The sequence below is a fragment of the Scomber scombrus genome, chromosome 11 (assembly GCF_963691925.1).
Source record: "Scomber scombrus chromosome 11, fScoSco1.1, whole genome shotgun sequence".
Lineage (NCBI taxonomy): Eukaryota > Metazoa > Chordata > Actinopteri > Scombriformes > Scombridae > Scomber > Scomber scombrus.
Window position 1 is genome coordinate 12,905,993 of NC_084980.1, and position 17,757 is coordinate 12,923,749.

Sequence of the window (17,757 nt, forward strand, 5' to 3'; positions counted from 1 at the left end):
AAATAAGAATGAATAAATGAATCCACTCACAGCGATCACTGAGTCTTATTTCTACAAATTTCTTACCTTTTAACATCAGTGCCAAGAAGTCAGAAGCATCATGTCGCTCTCACCCCCTCCCTCCTTCCTCCCTTCATTCTGTCTCATCTCTCTGCTTCATTAGTCAAAACTACGCAGCTGCACCAAGGTTCAGTTTAATTTCCTGATAGGGTGATGCAGTGCTGTGACGCTCACACATAGTTTTCCACAAATGACAGAGACAAAAAAGACACAGTGACTACAGCAACTGATATTAAAAGAAGAAGTCAATTATCAGACAACTGCAAGTAGAATGACCCAGAGACATGTCACAGCTCTCCACAGGAGCAGAACATCTCCTAATAGGGTTAATCCATGAATCACGATGAAAAGTATTAGCATATGTAGAGAAGATTAAGAGATAATCAAAACACACATTCATGTCCTCAAGTTAAAAAAACATATGAGAGGATAATAAACACACATTTTCACCAATTAAGCCAGCATTTCTCAACTGGGGCCTTTTCTGTCAAGGTCTTGTAATTAAGTCATTAAAACCAATATAACAGCTTCAGAAATATATATATATATATATATATATATATATATATATATATATATATATGTATACAGTTGGTGGCAACACTCCATCTATTTGCATTCACAACTTTGGGACCACGGGGGATTCAAATTTAATCTATTTCCATTTATTAGTACAAGAACACCTCAGGTCGCTGGCCTAGTGACTCAGCCGCCACCTGCTTGTTAATTACAGCTGAAAATGTCTGCACTGGCTGTGAACGTCTGTTGCACATCACAGAGTGGCAGGCTGCCTGCATTTAGGGAGGCACTTAAAGCAGGGAATTGTATTAATTTTGAGTTTTGTCGATACTGCGGCTTCTCAAGAAGAGCCATGTTGCAAAATGACAACAATAGACATATTTTTGTCATTGAGAGTAATTTGTAGCTGTCACACAACTGGTGCCACTGTGGATTTGTTGACGTGTCAATCAAACAACCATTTTACTGCACAATCAGTAAAAGATGTCAAGAAGTCTGCAAGACAAATGGTTCATCCAACAATATAAAAGAAATTACAGAATCACTGTGATTAATCCTGTGAAAGGCAGATGACAAAAACATTTTAATTGTTTACTTCATCCAACTCTCATCAATTTCATGGCAAAATTGTGCCACACTGATCAAAAATAACTGAAATTTGATCATGACTGAAACATTATGACGTGTGTAAAAACTGAGCCACCAAAGCCCAGAAGCAACAGCACCAGCAGGGTAACATTTGCATTACAAATATAGAGCCAAATTTGTATAATTTAGCCTGATCTTGTGTTAGCAGCTCACCAATTGTCTCACATCACATTAAATCATCAACAGAAACCTCAGAATCAGTTTTCTTTGCACTTTATTGTGACTGTACAAAAAAAAAATCAGTTAATAAAATAATAAACACTTCTTATGTGAAACACATTTGGCCAGTTTTATAGAGGTAAGATGATCCCATGCCTTTTTTTTTTTTTTTTAATTTCTTTTACATTTCTCTATTCATGTGTTGGCCAAGGATTCAATAAATAAGTAGTAAATGTTTTCTACTTGAGGAAACTCAGTAAAAATGTGTCCACATTTGAGCTGTGACGATCTTTACCTTGTCAAGATACACCACATACACTGGTTCACACTCTTTAAGAAAGAAAGAAAAAAAAATCTAATTAACACAAAAACAAATCCTAAAAGACTCATTCAATGCCAAAATGTCAGGATTTTTTTTTTATTGGTTTGTTTTTCAGTAGTTTACCCAAATTCACATTCTTAACATCAGACTGAATTTTGTGCAAAATAAAAAAAACAGAGGTGCAAATAAATTAAAAAAATCTGATGCATACACTCCTTTCCACAAGGTTTTAGTTTGATCCATTAGCTGTACAATGGCTGACAAGTTCACCGCCTGAAAAATGAATTCTCTATCTACACATCTATGGACTCAGCTTGAAGTCTGCACCACCACAGGCAATGTTTAAAAAAAAGAGCATTTTTTCTTTTAGATATAAAATGTGTCCCAGCCCCACTCTGGCTCAAACTGTGCTCCAGTTCTGGTCACGATCCCTCTTTTATCATCGTTTTTATTCACACCCTCTCTGGATCCTTCTTAAACACAACCCAGTCCCGCCTCCTCAAACACTCAGCAACAATAGCAGCAGGAGGTGGACCCAGTGTCCGGTCTGCACAAGGGGAGGAATGATGACTGAATGAATAGTCTGCAATAAAATCCAGAGTTCACCTCCACTCGTATCGTCACGAAGGACCTGAGATGGTCCCGGTCTCAGCTGTGGAGAGGAGCAGCTGGGTCTCAGTTGGTTGTGAGGTTTTCGGATATGAGGTGTTGGTGGTGGTGGTGGTGGCGGGGAAAATCTATGAGTTGCTGGCAGCGTTCTCATTGCTAGGTGAGCTGGGGGAAGAAGAGGATGAGGAAGAGGGAGAGAAGTTCATTCCTGATAACCCTGGCGGGTCTGTGGCTGTGTTCTGTCCACTGAGACTCTTCCTGCACACAGGACACGTGTCATGCTGTAGGAAAGAGAATAAAAAAAGAGTTGTGTAAAAACTATAAAATACATAAACATAACAGATGTAGCACAGATATCACAGATGAACTGATCCATTTTTTCTTAGCACCTTTTGTGAACATCAGCCAATACAAAGTCTTAACAGACTATTTTTATTTTCCAAATTCAGATAACTCAGCTCTCCTCCCAGTTTGAGAGACAACTGACCAGTAAGAGCTTACGAGGCACAGTTAAGAATGGTCTTCTTCCTACATAGCTAGCTAACTTAGTACATTCATGAAATAAAGTGACAGTAAACTGGGATAAGTGTGTCAAAGCAGCAGCTGTACAGGTTGTTGTAAGTTGACTTAGAGAAATAACAACTCTAAAAATCTACATATTTCTTAAATCAATGTAAAAAAACATTTAAATGAATTATTCCGTCCGAGAGATAATCGAAGCTTCTGTGACAACTGAAAAGGACATCTGTGGTAAAGTAAAACAAAACACAATTTCCCCCTTTCCAACAAGAAATTCAACCAAAATGGCGACTGAGGCTGATTGTGATTATTGTCTTGTCAACCAACAGCAGTGCTTGAGGAACACCAGAGAGAAGTCACGAAAATGGAGGCAAAGCATCAGGTTTTTTTCTCTCTTTAGTGAACACTGCTCTAAAATTAAACTGCTTGCTGCTGTGTGCTGCTTTCAGTTGACTTGCTCGCACTGTGGTGCCTTAGGAAAAGCTTCAAGTGTTTTAACAAAAGCATAATGGGTTTCAAAAAAGTATTTTGGCTTCATATAATCAGAATTGATACTAATCAGTTAGAAGGATGCCGTACATGTCTGATATTAGCCTTGTAGATCTGTCTGATAGACATACATACCTGTTCCAGCCACGGGACTATACAGTCATTGTGAAACAAATGATTGCATGGCAGTTGTCTAACAGTCTCCGCAACGCTGTAGTCTTCTTTGCACACTGGACATTCTAAACCAGCACCTGCAAAAACAGAAAATGAGTCTTGCAAAAACATCATGCATCAGCTGCATGAACTAAACCTCCGATTGTGATCCAACTGGTTCTGTTTATTTGTATTTAAGCGGTGCTGTGCAGTGAAAGCTATAATTCAAGGACTTCACTACCACGAACAACAACAACATGATTACATATTCAAACAGATGTACGGGAACATGTTTTTAAAAAAAAAAAAAGCATTTTCAGAGTGTGATTATTGTTGCAGTTTTCTCATAGTACAGAATTTGATTGGTTATGTATAAGGTCTATTTTTAACATCTTTTTATGTGGTTTTCTTAGATAAGTAGGTTGTAGTGACATGTGTGCGTGCAAAGAAAGTACAAAGAAAAAGTTTTGGTCTGACAGACAACTAAAAAGAAGAGCTTCAGACTGGAAGATACAGTGAGTGAGTACATGAGAGTTTGAAAGAGAGAGAGAGAGAGAGATCAGGACTTACCCACGTGTTCCTCTGTAATGGAGATGATGGGTAAACTCTTTATCCTTTCTCTGTCTGCAGGAGGAGGACCCGTGTTTTCAAACTGGTTCAATAACTACAAGTGAAACATAAATTATGATATAATTATAATACATCATTAATTCACTTCCTCTGAATTCACTTCCTCCCCACACACCCCACCAAAATAAAGCACTTCAGACACAGCAGCCACATTACTGCATGCTGTTTTATTTCATCTTATAGTGTAGCAAAGAACACTTTTTATACCTGCGTTATGATAGCATCAAGTCCATTAGCACCCCAGGCATAGTCCATCGGATTGGAATGTAACATACCCCTGTTCATAAGAAGAAAAAAAGTAAACATTTTACAACTCAGAGACATGAAATGAGAAAATAAACCTGCATCACAGCAGCTTGTACTTACCAAGGTCCCATTCCAATGTTTGGCATGGCTGTAGGCGCTATGATCCCATTAACTAGCTGCTGGATAATTCTGTGTAAGGAAGAAACATCAGACAGTATTCAACAAACATTCACAGAATTAACTTGAAATTAATCAGAAAATGTAAAATGTCTGATGTATTACAACTTTATAGAGATGGTAAAAGTAGATGCTTACAGTTTAGTATCTATGGTTATCTTTGTTATTAAAATCTTTGGTACACTAGATATTTTATGTTTTATATTTTAAAATCTGGTTTGGTAATAGTTAAAGAGAAAAATTGACTAGTAACATATGAAGCAAGAATTCCGCACACAAAAGAAGCAAAAAATTGTTTTCCATGTCCCACAACAACCTCCCACACACCCTACTGCCGAAAATGTCTCACCCCTCTAATGTGGGCACTCCTTCATGGCGCGTACCCTGCCGCCGAGGAACATGTCGACCCCGTGGCTGCCTTGCACTGTATCGCTGCCGTGATGCCATTTCCCGTTCCCTCCGGTTTTCTGTCTCTCGATTGTCCTCCGTGGGCAGACGCGTTCGAAGGTCGAAGTTTTCATCAAATATCCCGAGGGCGAAAGGACCGTACCCAGAGGGAAATGTGAATAAGTGTTGGTGATCCATGTTCTAGTGGGGGGGGGGGGGGAGACACGGGCAGAGTGGCAATGTCAAAACACGGTTCAGTGAGCAAAATGTTTTCATGCACCGGCTGATTTAACAAGTCACACTGACCTCAAAGGCAGAGCGGTTCTGATCACTGGTGGAGAATGTAGGTGCGGACCCATTTTCAGTACTGCATGAACACAGTGATACGTATGAATATATATAGAAAGTGAAAGGATTAAAACATCCACATGAACATCAATTTAATTCAAAATCAAGAGACCCACAACACCTTCCCATACCTTCTTTCCTCAGGCAGTTCCTCAATGAATCCAGATTCACAGCGTGGACAGGTATAGTCCTACAGTGAAAATACAAATATGAATGTATATAGTATGTGTAGGACATGATTAGGATATACACAGTTGTCTGTGCTAAAACTCATTCACTCTTATCAACAGGACAGCATAACAGAATAGTAGAAACAACACAATTTGAAGCATTGAAGTTCGTTGTAGCGGAGAATTGGTAAGAAATGTTTTTTTTATATGTCTCTATATTCCACATAATTTAGGACAATGACAACTGAGAGTTTCGGTTTTGTTTTCTGTTGTCAGTTTTGATTGTAAATGTGAGGCTTTTATGTCCGAGTTTATGTTCATGTCTGATTTTGTGTGGTTTGGTCTTTGTACAGTATGTGTGTGGTTGTTTTTTGTAATAAGTATAACTACAGCTTTCAAAAAGGACTATCATGGCTCTGTAAAAAAAAATCTTTATCATTATAACCTTCATGAAATCAGGATTTATTGCAGGGCTATTGTAATAGACTGCATTAATTGTAACAAGGTGAACCTAATAAACAGGCACCTGAACATATGTCTCTACACAATGAGGATTCAGACAAGCTTAACTGAATCATCACAGATTGACATTATTGACATTAAAATGAGATTTTGCAGATATCACAGACTGTAATTAAGACACTGTGATCCTTTCCAGTGAGTACATATCATCTCTTGATAGTTTACTGTCACACAGGTAAGCAGGTAACTGTTACTGTAATATTCAAGAAGCTTCCCATGAATGGCACAACAACAGGCTGTTGTCACAACAGTAATGTTGACTACTGACACTGGCTTTAGATGGAGGTGATAGTTATGGTGCAAGTTTTACTTCTGTTTTACGGTACAACTACAATAAGCTGACAGTACGCTTTGTGGTATAGAAATGCACATGTAAGGGTTTTATACCAGCCGATGGGGAAACAATCTGATAATCAACCCTTGACGGTTACATTTGAATAAAAAGGCAACCCTCGCTTCCTCGTTAGCCAACTTGCTGACGTTAAAAGCCAACTTTAGACGTACCGAGCAGTTTACACGAGCTTTAAAAATGAATTAAACCGCGATATAATTATTGTTACATCTCTAACATAATGGGAATGTAACCGCCAACTCCATAACTACCACTAAACTGTCAACCAGGATCGTAGATGTGCCTGTACGGGGCTAACGTTGGTTAACGTAGCTTCACAGCAGCGGTGAATCGACGTGACGGCGGAGCGCCTCACACACACACAAACACACCCCAACACAAACACACACACTAGTACAATCACACACTAATACAATCACACTAATAGTCCTCATTCTTCACAGAGGTACATCTGCCTCGTCGTTTCTTACCGGCAAACGCGGGCTAATCTCTGCTGAACACCGGTGACAAAAAAACCGGCAGGGCCGTGGGGGAGCTTCAGCCATTTCTAAGCAGGACACCAGTTCGTACGGTAAGGACGGAGAGCAGCGAGGGACACAAAACCTGCAGTGAGAAAGAAACAGTGGAAACGGAAACACACGAGCGTCAACGTCACGTTACCATGGTAGCTAGCAACAATTACTAAGGAAAGGAGTTCCGGCGTGTTTACATTCGAAATAAAAGCGCTGGTCTACATCATCATCATCATCATCATCATCATCAGTGGGCAAAATTAACCTCTACAGCAGCTCAAAAAGATAGGGATTTTTAAAAAACATATGTATACAACAACAATAGAATTAAAAACTAAAAAAGGACCTTAAAGTGCAGGAGTGCACAGCAGAAGAAAAAAAAGCAATTATAGTGCAGCATTGTACAGTCTGACTGCAGTGGGAATGAAGGACCTGCAGAAGCGCTCTTTCTTACCCTTGGGGTAAGTATGAGTCTGTCGCTGAAAGAGCTGCTTAAGGCCCTCACAGTCTGATGCAGAGGGTGGGAGGTGTTGTCCATGATGGTGGACAGTTTGGACCAAACCCTCCTCTCTCCCACCACCTCTATGGGGTCCAGGGGGCAGTCACAGTCTGAGCTAGCTCTTTTTATCAGTCTGTTGAGTCTGTTCTTGTCCCGCTCAGAACATCCTCCTACCCAACACACCACTGCATAAGAGACCACAGATGCCACCACACTGTCAAAGAAGGTTATTTGACAATGTGGCCTGCACACACCAAAAGATGCAAGCCTCCTCAGCAGGTGTAAACGACACTGACCCTTCTTGTAAAGACAGCCAGTGTTATCTCACCAAAGTAAAGGTCTTGAATAATATCAGGGACTTAATGGAATTTTAATATGTGAATTTATGGTGTGAATTTGAGTGGCTAACATGTTCTATTTTTAACTGTGATAATTGCTTGGCTTTACTGTAAATATATAGTGTTTAGTCAGTGTCTGTGGGCCTGTAGATTTGTAGCACTCAGATGGCAATCACAGGCAAACAGTGGGCCATGGGCCAAATCTGGCCCTCCAGCCAGAACTTTAACAAAATTAAATGATAAGTTTTTTTTATAGATTTTGTATATTGCATCAAATCTTTTACATGACTCTTCATACATCTGCTGTGAATAAGAGAATTAATTCAAGGTTTATCTAAATTCCTCCAAAACAAGCTTGTAAACACAAGAACACACTTATAAAGGTACATAACATAATTTGTTCTGTCTGACCAGAACAGATTTGTGTCAATAACAGTTATTCAGCTTCAACCATAAACAACACTTTTTAAGGGGTGAGCATTATCAATGTGAATGTGTGCTTTGGATTGAGGGTTAGAGGGGAAAGTTAAGGGGAAAGCTAAGGGAAAATAAGGGTATTTAGTGGCAGATTCTCTGTTTTTTCACCACTTACACATATGAAAAGTGTGTTGGATGTGGCAAAAAGCTTGACTTAAAGAAAATGCTCACTGTGAGTGTTGAAAACAGCCAGCCTGAACCTAAAAACATCTGGCCAGTGGTTGAACCGCCTCTCATACAGTCTGTGGTAGGGAGGATGCTTTTATTCTGGAGAAACTGTGACCGGAAGTGTTGCTCCTGTGTTTTACAGCTCAGCAGGGTAGCAGCGTTAGCAGTGAGACGTATTATTGTAGTCAAAGATCGTTGTTTTCGAAAAAGCTTTCTCCTCCTGCTACGACCATGGAGTCTAGCGACACAGGTAAACATTTAGTGTGAATTTTGCTGAGATGCGGACATTAAATGTGTCCAGCAAACAATGAAACGCGATAGCCTGGTTAGCTGTTAACGTCAGCGAGCATAGCACAGCAGCTATCTAGTTAGCTCGTTAAAGAACACCATTTGTTTTATGCTTGCTGTATATCCAATACATATCAGCCTTTCTTCAGACATGCAACCTGAAACATCCTCTTTTAAAGTAAAAAATGTCCTGTTTTCTCAGTTTAATATCTAACAGATGTTGAAAGTTGTTTCTTTTGTTGCTCGGTCAGTTGTTTGCAAGTCCATAGTTAATGGCAACCAGCGTCACATTGCAAAGCTGTGTAAAAGTGAAGACGCTAAAATGGCTGGTTCAACATCTCAATATATGATTGTGGATGTATGACCACTGCCCTGACCCTGTAGTTGTTTGTATCCCGAAGAATGCTCCCATTGATAATATTAAGGGGTCTGGTGGTCAGTGGGTTGTTGGCTTGTGTCCAAATAAGGTAAAGACTTAGGGTCTTTGAATAGGCAGGACTTGGTGAAGTGCCAGCAAATCATTTAGGGTTTAAAGGTCCCACTTTCCTGTGTCCCGTGGTTACATGACTTTTGAGTACAATGATGATATAGTTGATCAATTAGTGATGGTTTCTTTGTCTGATAACAATATAAGAGGTTAGTTTGGCTTTGTATAATGAGACAGTTTTGCTTTGTGTGTGTGCTGTCTCCTTATTGTACAATAATAATTGTTTAACAACCCTGCAGTGTTTTGTGAATTATGACATATTTGTGTTTAGTGTTTTCAGACCATTTCCATGACAGTTGTAATATTGCATTTAGCATATAATTATCTATCTTTAACAATTAATGTCACTGAATGTATTATTTAGTAAAACTGTTTATTGTTGTCATACATTGCATTTCCCCTGAAATCTGTTAATTTTACAGGACGAGGGGGATGGAAGTCCAAAAATATGCAGCCGCAGAAAAATAAGATGAACATGAATATTCTCCGCCAAGAGAAGCTGATAGCCCAGAAGAAGAAGGAAATTGAGGCCAAAATGGCAGAGCAAGCAAAAAAGAGTGTTGAAATCCCTACTAACAAGCCTCTGCCTCCAAGGTAACTACATACCCATGTGACCTGATAATATGACATATTAAACACATGAGAACCAGTTCATCTTTCAATTATAAATATAAATATATAAATAAATATTGTTACACATGAATACATAAACAGAAGTGAATATGACATGCATCTCGTCTGTTCTGACCCCATTAGTTCCCCAATTCTCCAAGGACCCTCCTCAAACAAGTTTGTAAATGATGGGAGCTTCTTACAGCAATTTATAAGGATGCAGAAGGAGAAGTCCATCAGTGCGCCTGGTTAGTACCTTCATCTGCACAGCTTTTGTCAAAGGATTACAGTCATTCTCATGTCCATGTCAGAAGAGTACATCAATATTTTGCACAGCAACTATAGCACTGAAACACACAGGAGTCAAGGCTAATGTAGTATATATATATAGTAATATGTCTGTGACAGTTGAGGGTGTATTGTGATAAAAGGCAGAAACACTCGATGAAGTTGAGGTACACAATTGATGATGTGTCGAGGGTTTGCTTCTCTCAGTGGTCACAGCCGGGAAAATTCATACTCTGGCAGGAAGTGTGCTAAAACTTCAGGGATTGTGAGATCATGTCCTAATTATGAATCTGACTGTGGTTCAGGAGGGCATCCTGTCTCAAGAAAGCTGGTTTATAATGGGGACCATGACAAACGCCATTTAACTTTGTTTTTGTCAGCTTGCTCTGTTTTGGTTGTTTTTTGACTCTGCAAGTATCTCTTTGTTTAGAATAAGATATTTCAACATGACATCGTAGTGATACTTACCTGCCAGATGTTCTGGAGGAATATTAACCATCGGCTTCACTCTCTGTTTGCATTTAGCCGAATGCTGGTACTATACTTTTTTTGCTCATTCATTCTCTCTCTAGGTTCCACCAGTGATGCCAAAACTCCCTCAACTTCAATATCATCACCAGGAGGAAACACATCGCAAAAAAAGAGCATCCTTGTCGGCAAGCGGCCTGGTCTCGGAGTCAGCAGCATGCTTAGTCAGTTCAAGAGCTACTCGCAGTCCAAGAAGAGTCCAGTTCTCAGCCAGAGGCCAAGCGTGTTTTGTTCTCCAGATGATGAAGATGAGGAAGAAGAAGCTGATTACTACAAATTCTTAGAGATGAAAGGTAAATCAAGGCCTGTGTTTTTCACTTTATCTCTGGACAACTCGATGGCTTGGACATATCAATGCACCTGTGCTTCAGTGGCACAGTTGCCTTGTGACTGGCATTTTGTCATAGGTGCCCATAGAGTAAATGTACTCATAGCCTGCTTAAAGTCTCTCCCCCAGAGGATTCAGACACCAGACTCATTATCGACAAGATGGCCTCTTTTGTGGCGGAGGGGGGACCTGAACTGGAGAGGAAGGCCAAGGAAGACTACAAAGACAATCCTGTTTTCTCGTAAGTCTGAAGGGCGTTGTCGCTCCTCTAGGTTTATTTAACTCATCAAATATTTTCAAACTCATGTGCTTTCAACTGTTCTTGCCTTTCAGGTTTTTATATGATAAGAGCAGCATGGATTATCTCTACTACAAAAAGAGAGTGGCAGAAATGAGAAAGGATTTGCTCAAACCTGAGAACACCTTGAATAATGGTAAGAGTACTTTTTCTCACAGTTTTGTCTCTGTTTTCTCATCTTTCCTCTCAGAAATACTAAAATGTAATCACACAGGAGGTTGACAGTTACAGGCTTTAAAGAGTTACAGTTAAAGAGTTCACAAGGACACCCATAGACGTTATGAATTATAACCCCTTAAATTACCTCATTGCTAAAATAGTTTTCCTCAAACCCTCACATCACAGGTTCATTACTATAATAAAGTTCACCAACGACTGCCAGTTAAGGTGACCTGTTTTACACTGAAGTGTCTTAATAACAGAGTGCAGTGTCTCCAATGAGGGTAAATGTGACATTAGTAGTGTTTCACTACAGGACTACTGTAGCAGGAGGAAGGGAACTGGTTCAACTCTCCCTGTTAACTGGGGACTTTTTATCTGGTTGTGTCTGTCGTGGTAGAGTCCCTTATTGTCTTTTTGCAATAACACTCCCATGTGATTTCATTATATTGTCAGATTTGAGCACAACTGTATTACTGACATGCATTAAGTTGCACTTTAGAAAGGGAAACATATTTGCATGCAGGCTTTTAGACCCTCATACAAAAATAGTTACTGGTCAAAGTACGAAACTAACTCGCAACCAAACCGCCTTTTGCTTTTGGCTGTTCATACACATTACAGGTAATAGTGTATGTGTTTGTTATTGCCTTATGTTTAATAAACCAGTTTTTGGTTTTAAGGTGCTAGTTGAGTACTGTAGATTTGCCAGCAACTTGTGACATACAATAATTTGTCTATACTGTTCATCAAGCTGCACCTTGTTGTGCAAGAAGCATATCAAGATTTTAAAGATGTAGTAAAGCTTCCTCTCTTTAACTGAACATGTACAACATACACACAGATAAAAGCTGCAAAGTGTAGGTAAATGTGATGGAGTCTCTCTGGGCTTTATATATTCTTCATTTGTTACATCAAAAGCCTCACGTCCATTCAGTTCCCCATTCACCACCCCTGTCCCCCCTGCTCCTCCTCCCTCCTTCCTCTTCTTATCCCCCTATTGGCTCTAGACTGGTGGTGTGTGAGGGCCAGTTGAGTACCTTACAGTAGTAGAGTGTGAATTGAGCCCCAGTACTGATAGGCTGCTTAAAGTCTCCCCCCCAGTGGACGTGGAAACCCAGCAGGTGGCTGAGAAGCTGGCCAGGTTTGTGGCGGAGGGCGGCCCCGAGGTGGAAACCATCGCTGCGGAGCGCAACCAGGACAATCCTGCGTTCAGGTCAGTCATTTTAATATCTTTGCCTTTCCTGCACATTGTGTGACATGCATTTTCTTTTAAAGCCTGGTTTTACTTGGATTCAGTTTCACACAAAACTTACTCTGTTCCTCTTTAAGTTTTTTATACAACCACCAAAGTCCTGCATACCACTTCTACAAAGAGAAACTACAGGAGTTTCGTGCTACAGCCTCTCAGACCTCTTCATCACCAGCAGCAGAGTCCAGGATAGATCTGCAGCGACCAGCTGCTCCTCCATTACTAGGGATCCCTCCATCACTTAGCCCAGCATCTCAGCCCCACAATCAGGAGGCAGAAACCCCACCTGTCAAACGAAAGAGGAAGAGCAGATGGGGGGCTGAAGATGACAAAGTCGAGTTGTCTGTACCTGCCATCGTTGTCCCACAGGAGAATAATGTTCCAGACCCAAACACACCCACTCTCTCTGGTATTAAGACTTTTGTTTTAGATACTGTGCATACACATTATGGTATTTTGTCCCTGTGAGGCATGAATCAACATAAAACCTTTATTTGATGCGTTCTTGTAGCTGACACAATCATAAAACATTTTCCGACACATACATGCAGATACTACTATGAATGGTCTGATAAATAGATGATATAGAAAATAAATAACTGTAACTCTCTCAGGGTATTATTATCAAGTGCTTCAACTGTTGTCATATTTGTTGATAAAAGGCACCAAATGTAGATTAAATCACCATATTTTTTGGGTTCATATCCTAATCTGTTATGTTTGCCTCACTGTCATCATCTCCAAAGGATGACTGATGAATCTAAAGGGTTGTTGTGATTTCTGTTTTAGCTCAGGAGCTGAGAGGTCTCGGTTATAAGAAGGGGAAACCTCATGGTCTTGTAGGAGTGACAGAACTATCTGAGGACCAGAAGAGACAGATCAAAGAACAACAAGAGGTACAAAATACTGAGTGGATATATTCATTAAGTGAAAAGGAGACTGGATTTTTTTTACTGTACCTAACTCCACCCACAACAATAATAAACGCACTCACTGTGCGTTGTTTTAAATTTATTGTAGCTTGTAGAGGAGTCATAAGGTCATTTGTCCCTGTGACCTATTATCAATATGCTGGTATGTTGTGTTTTCTCACACCCTGTAGATGCAAGAGATGTACGAGATGATCATGAAGCACAAGCGTGCAATGGCAGAGATGCAGGTGATGTGGGAGAAGGCCATGAGAGACCACCAACACGAATATGACAGCGATGAGGAGGTGGATCAGATGGCGGGCACCTGGGAGCATCAGCTACGAAAGATGGAAATGGAGAAAACCCGTGGTAAGGCTGACTGTCAATGTTGGCTTCTGCAACATGATCAGCTGTCAATGTTTATCAATTTGATGAGTTGAAGCCTTGCTGAAAAAAGAGTTTTTGTTTTCCAGAGTGGGCAGAATCTCTGACAGACATGGGTAAAGGGAAACACTTTATTGGTGACTTCCTGCCTCCTGAGGAGCTGGAAAAGTTTATGGAGACCTTCAAGGCACTTAAGGTCAGATTTCCTCTGAATTCACTTAGTTAGTCTATCAAGGAAGAATGTAGCTGTTTTATAACTATTAGGATTGCCTTTATCCATGAACCTCACTAAACTCATGTAAATAATTGTTTCTAAGGCACCCCATTGGTTCTTCATTTTCTCTTTAAACTATAGACCTTTTTTTTTTTTTATTACACATGAATCCATTTCAAATTATTTAACACCAGGACCTGGATTTTTCATACACCTATATTGTATTTTGTTTTGGCTGTTATTAAATATCTTCTGTTCCACTGTAAGGCCATCTAGCATTAAGTCGGACCAGGGTCAACTTGAAATGTCTGTAAACAGATCGTAATCATCCATCCATGCCTCTGTTTTCAAGCTGCGTATCCAGGTCAGGGCACTGTGGTAACAGCCTGACGAGCTGCCCAGACGTTCCTTTTCCCAGATAATTTCTGTAGCTCCTCCTGAGAAAAGGATAATTGGCACTTGTTTATTTGACACTCTGGTTGGCCCGATTTGGCACTGATGTAAAAATCACACTTTTTAACCCTTCAAAAGTTTCAAACAACATAGGTTTGTCAGCAGAGATTTTTTTATGTAATGGAAATTCCCTGCTAAAGTCATGGAAAGTTGTTGGAAAGTCAGCAGTCACATAAGACCCAGATCAAACTTTTCAATGCCACATGGTGTGGAATCTGAGTGAGGGACTGATACTGTGGGATGAGATGTTTGTCATTGATTTCATTCTTTCCCATCAAGAAAATAGTAGAAGAAAATCTTTCCTCACTTTTGCTAAATTAGTAATCAATAATTTGCCCTTTTTATTCACTTGAATTTATTTGTGTAGGGAAGAAGTGTATGAAGTACATAGCATGAACTTATGCCACATATCACAGCATTCATAGCCTTAGCTAGTTTGCAATGCCCGTCCCTAGATAGGCTTTTAAAATACATAAAACTCAACAGTAAAAAACATGTAAAACTGCACAAGACTTGACAATACATATACATGTATTTAAGTGCAACACTCAACAATACATATGCATACACATGCAACATGAAACTCAACAACAAAGTACAGACAAAGCAGCACAAAACACAAGCAACTCACAAACAAACATAACAAACAAACCTTTGTCTGTCGATGTCAGTGCAGTATTTCTGGAACATGAGAGTCCCTTTATTTGTGTGTTTGGGTTGCATTGATGCACAACTTCAGTCTTCTTGACTTGCAGGAGGGCCGGGACCCAGACTACTCAGAATACAAAGAGTTTAAATTGACTGTAGAGAATCTTGGTTTCCGAATGCTGATGAAGATGGGCTGGAAGGAGGGTGATGGCCTCGGCAGTGATGGACAGGGCATCAAGGCTCCTGTAAACAAGTGAGCATTCGTCTTCTTTATATTTACTTTTCTTTGAGGCCACAGTAGTAGTAACACTCACTTTGATCATGTTGCATAGTTTTCTATTTCATGATATATACCTGATACCAAACTAGCCCTTTCTTGTATTTTATATATCATAAATCCATTAGACTAGTTTATTTTTAGAGTTTACACCATGCCAAAAACATAATGTATTTTGTTGAATCCAACTTGTTTGTCCCTACTATCTTGTTCCTGTTCATCCATTGGTTTATACTAATGAATGATCCCTCTCCTGATATTATTGTCATACAAACACCTGATTTGAACACATTACAAATACAAAATGCTTAAGTCAGCAAGTAGCACTCATAAAGGCAGTTTTCCTTGTGATTTTAAAAATGCACGTCACATAACTTTTGCAAAATGTAAATATACAGGACCAACATGACAACTGTGTCACAGTAAATAAAAAAAACAATCTTGCTGGCTCCAGGGAAACTTAGACTTTAAAAAGTTTAACGTTCAAGGTTTATAGATGTACTCTAACTGTCGATGTAAGTAACAACATATACTGTGTTCATTCTCCTCTCTCTAGGGGAACTACAGCTATGAACGGAGCAGGATTTGGAGTTGACCGTCCAGCTGAGCTCTCGAAAAGTGATGATGAATATGACGCTTTCAGAAAGAGGATGATGCTTGCTTACCGCTTCAGGCCCAACCCACTGGTATCTCCTGTTTGATGTTGTTTTCTGCACCAAAACACTTCGAATGTGTATCAGTTTACTGTAACATTATGGTTATGTTGGCTAATTTGTAAATGCATGCATAGATATTAACACTCACTACTGCTGCTACTATAACTGCCTGTACATATTTTCACACTTTCATTGTATTTACTGTGCGGTTGGTCCACTTGAGGTTTGATGTAGAAAAAACTCTCGGGTCAAGTCTCTTATAAGAAAGCATTTATTCAGGGCCCTGAGAGCAGAGTTGAACATACAGGATGCTTCTCACTCACACTTTATACAGACACACAAGCAACAAACTCATTGTTTAACAAGGCAATGATTCCCCTTAATCTCCCACCCTGGAGACAGCCTGACCATACAGTACACACTGATACCCTGCAAGGACACATCTTATCTTTACGGCTGGGGCCCGTTGAAGTATACCAGGAAAAACACAGTTATGAGTGTCTTAAATGACCCTGGCCTAACAGAGACTCTGCATCTCAGTACACAACTTCAGCAGCTCAGTAAATTTCCATCACAGTCTGTTATTTTTTTTTCTCCTACAAGGGTCAAGCATGTTTTGCAATAATAATGGAATTTAATCAAGTGTTTCTCCTTATTTTTCTCCTTACAGAATAATCCACGGAGGCCATATTACTGACAAAGAGGACTGTTCTTTCGCTGTTCGTTTTTACTTGTTCTTGTTCATCATAACTTAAAAGCTGGTTGCTACAGCTCTGCTCACTTGTGAAAATGGACACTGTTGCACAGTAGAAACCTTAAAATTTGAAGTGTGTGTGTGCAGGAGGACAGCAAGGTTGGAGAACATTAGTTAGGTGAATAGATGCACCCTCATATTTAAAGTTTAATTCAGGTTTAAACATCACAACTGTTTCTTTTACATAATTGATTGCCTGTTTTGTTACTTTTAAGTTTAATACTGTAACACCTTGAAATATATAAAGAATTACAATGCCTGACGTCCCTAATGATTTCACTCTTAAGTTTGTGTTCACTTTCAAACCCTGACTTTGCATTCCCATTTAAATGACACAGCTCTGTATATTACATGATCCTCTGTATCATTTTTAAGTTGAATCATTTTCCTCAAGGTTCCTCGCTATAATACATTTTTGCTTCTTTTCATTTTATGCTTCAGTGTTCACAATAAAAATGGCCTCTTACTGAAATGTGGAGTTGTCAAAGATGTGTCTACAAACAAATGTTGTACTCTATAACTGCAGTACTTGTTTATTACCAAATACACACAAGTTAAAATTAATTCACTGTCAGTTTAAGGTAGACATGTATTCATGTTGATAATTACGATCAGTATTAATTTCTGTGTGGCTTTGGACAGCAGCAGTAGGGGGGTTGACAAGTCTCAAGCGGCCAGTGGTGAGGAGGATGCCAGATCAGTGAAATCAGACCTTAAGTTTGCCATTTCCCTAGGGGTTTACACGGGATAAATATAACTTTGAAATCCCAGCTAAGCAAGAGTCACTGGTGTTGGCAACAGAATCAATCAGTGGCAACTTAAGCCACACTACAAGGTTAACCAGGCAGAGGTGATTGGCATAGGGAAGCTCATAGTTGGATGTAGAGGTATTTTCAACATGGATTCACCTCAAACC

General features: G+C 39.6%; 2 protein-coding genes across 2 annotated transcripts; one reads left to right on the forward strand and one right to left on the reverse strand.

Annotated features, from left to right (window-relative positions):
• Positions 1-1,424: 1,424 nt before the first annotated feature.
• LOC133990297 (E3 ubiquitin-protein ligase RNF126-like) lies at positions 1,425-6,860 on the reverse strand. The gene is made up of 9 exons (XM_062428567.1): positions 6,781-6,860; positions 5,398-5,456; positions 5,225-5,285; positions 4,881-5,119; positions 4,475-4,543; positions 4,316-4,385; positions 4,049-4,142; positions 3,461-3,576; positions 1,425-2,598 (listed from the first exon to the last, which is right to left on the reverse strand). Exons 1-9 carry the CDS (start codon positions 6,853-6,855, stop codon positions 2,446-2,448), a joined length of 936 nt encoding a protein of 311 aa, XP_062284551.1. The 5' UTR covers positions 6,856-6,860; the 3' UTR covers positions 1,425-2,445.
• A 1,574-nt stretch (positions 6,861-8,434) lies between these two features.
• On the forward strand, positions 8,435-17,307 carry sugp1 (SURP and G patch domain containing 1). Its single transcript, XM_062429092.1, has 14 exons — positions 8,435-8,554; positions 9,502-9,673; positions 9,836-9,939; positions 10,552-10,800; positions 10,953-11,076; positions 11,169-11,269; positions 12,385-12,508; positions 12,625-12,953; positions 13,334-13,440; positions 13,647-13,824; positions 13,929-14,035; positions 15,262-15,407; positions 15,988-16,117; positions 16,758-17,307. The coding sequence occupies exons 1-14, from the start codon at positions 8,536-8,538 to the stop codon at positions 16,782-16,784; spliced, it is 1,917 nt and encodes a 638-aa protein (XP_062285076.1). The 5' UTR covers positions 8,435-8,535; the 3' UTR covers positions 16,785-17,307.
• Positions 17,308-17,757: the final 450 nt, after the last annotated feature.

Excerpts from the sequence above, each read along its gene's own strand:
- LOC133990297 (XM_062428567.1), bottom strand. The coding sequence starts at position 6,855 with ATGGCTGAAGCTCCCCCACGGCCCTGCCGGTTTTTTTGTCACCGGTGT. Across the intron at positions 5,286-5,397 it reads GAACTGCCTGAGGAAAGAAG|TACTGAAAATGGGTCCGCAC; the intron begins GTATGGGAAGGT and ends GTGTTCATGCAG. Across the intron at positions 4,544-4,880 it reads GGAGTGCCCACATTAGAGGG|AATTATCCAGCAGCTAGTTA; the intron begins GTGAGACATTTT and ends TTCCTTACACAG.
- sugp1 (XM_062429092.1), top strand. Across the intron at positions 9,674-9,835 it reads AACAAGCCTCTGCCTCCAAG|TTCCCCAATTCTCCAAGGAC; the intron begins GTAACTACATAC and ends TGACCCCATTAG. Across the intron at positions 13,825-13,928 it reads GGAAATGGAGAAAACCCGTG|AGTGGGCAGAATCTCTGACA; the intron begins GTAAGGCTGACT and ends TTTGTTTTCCAG.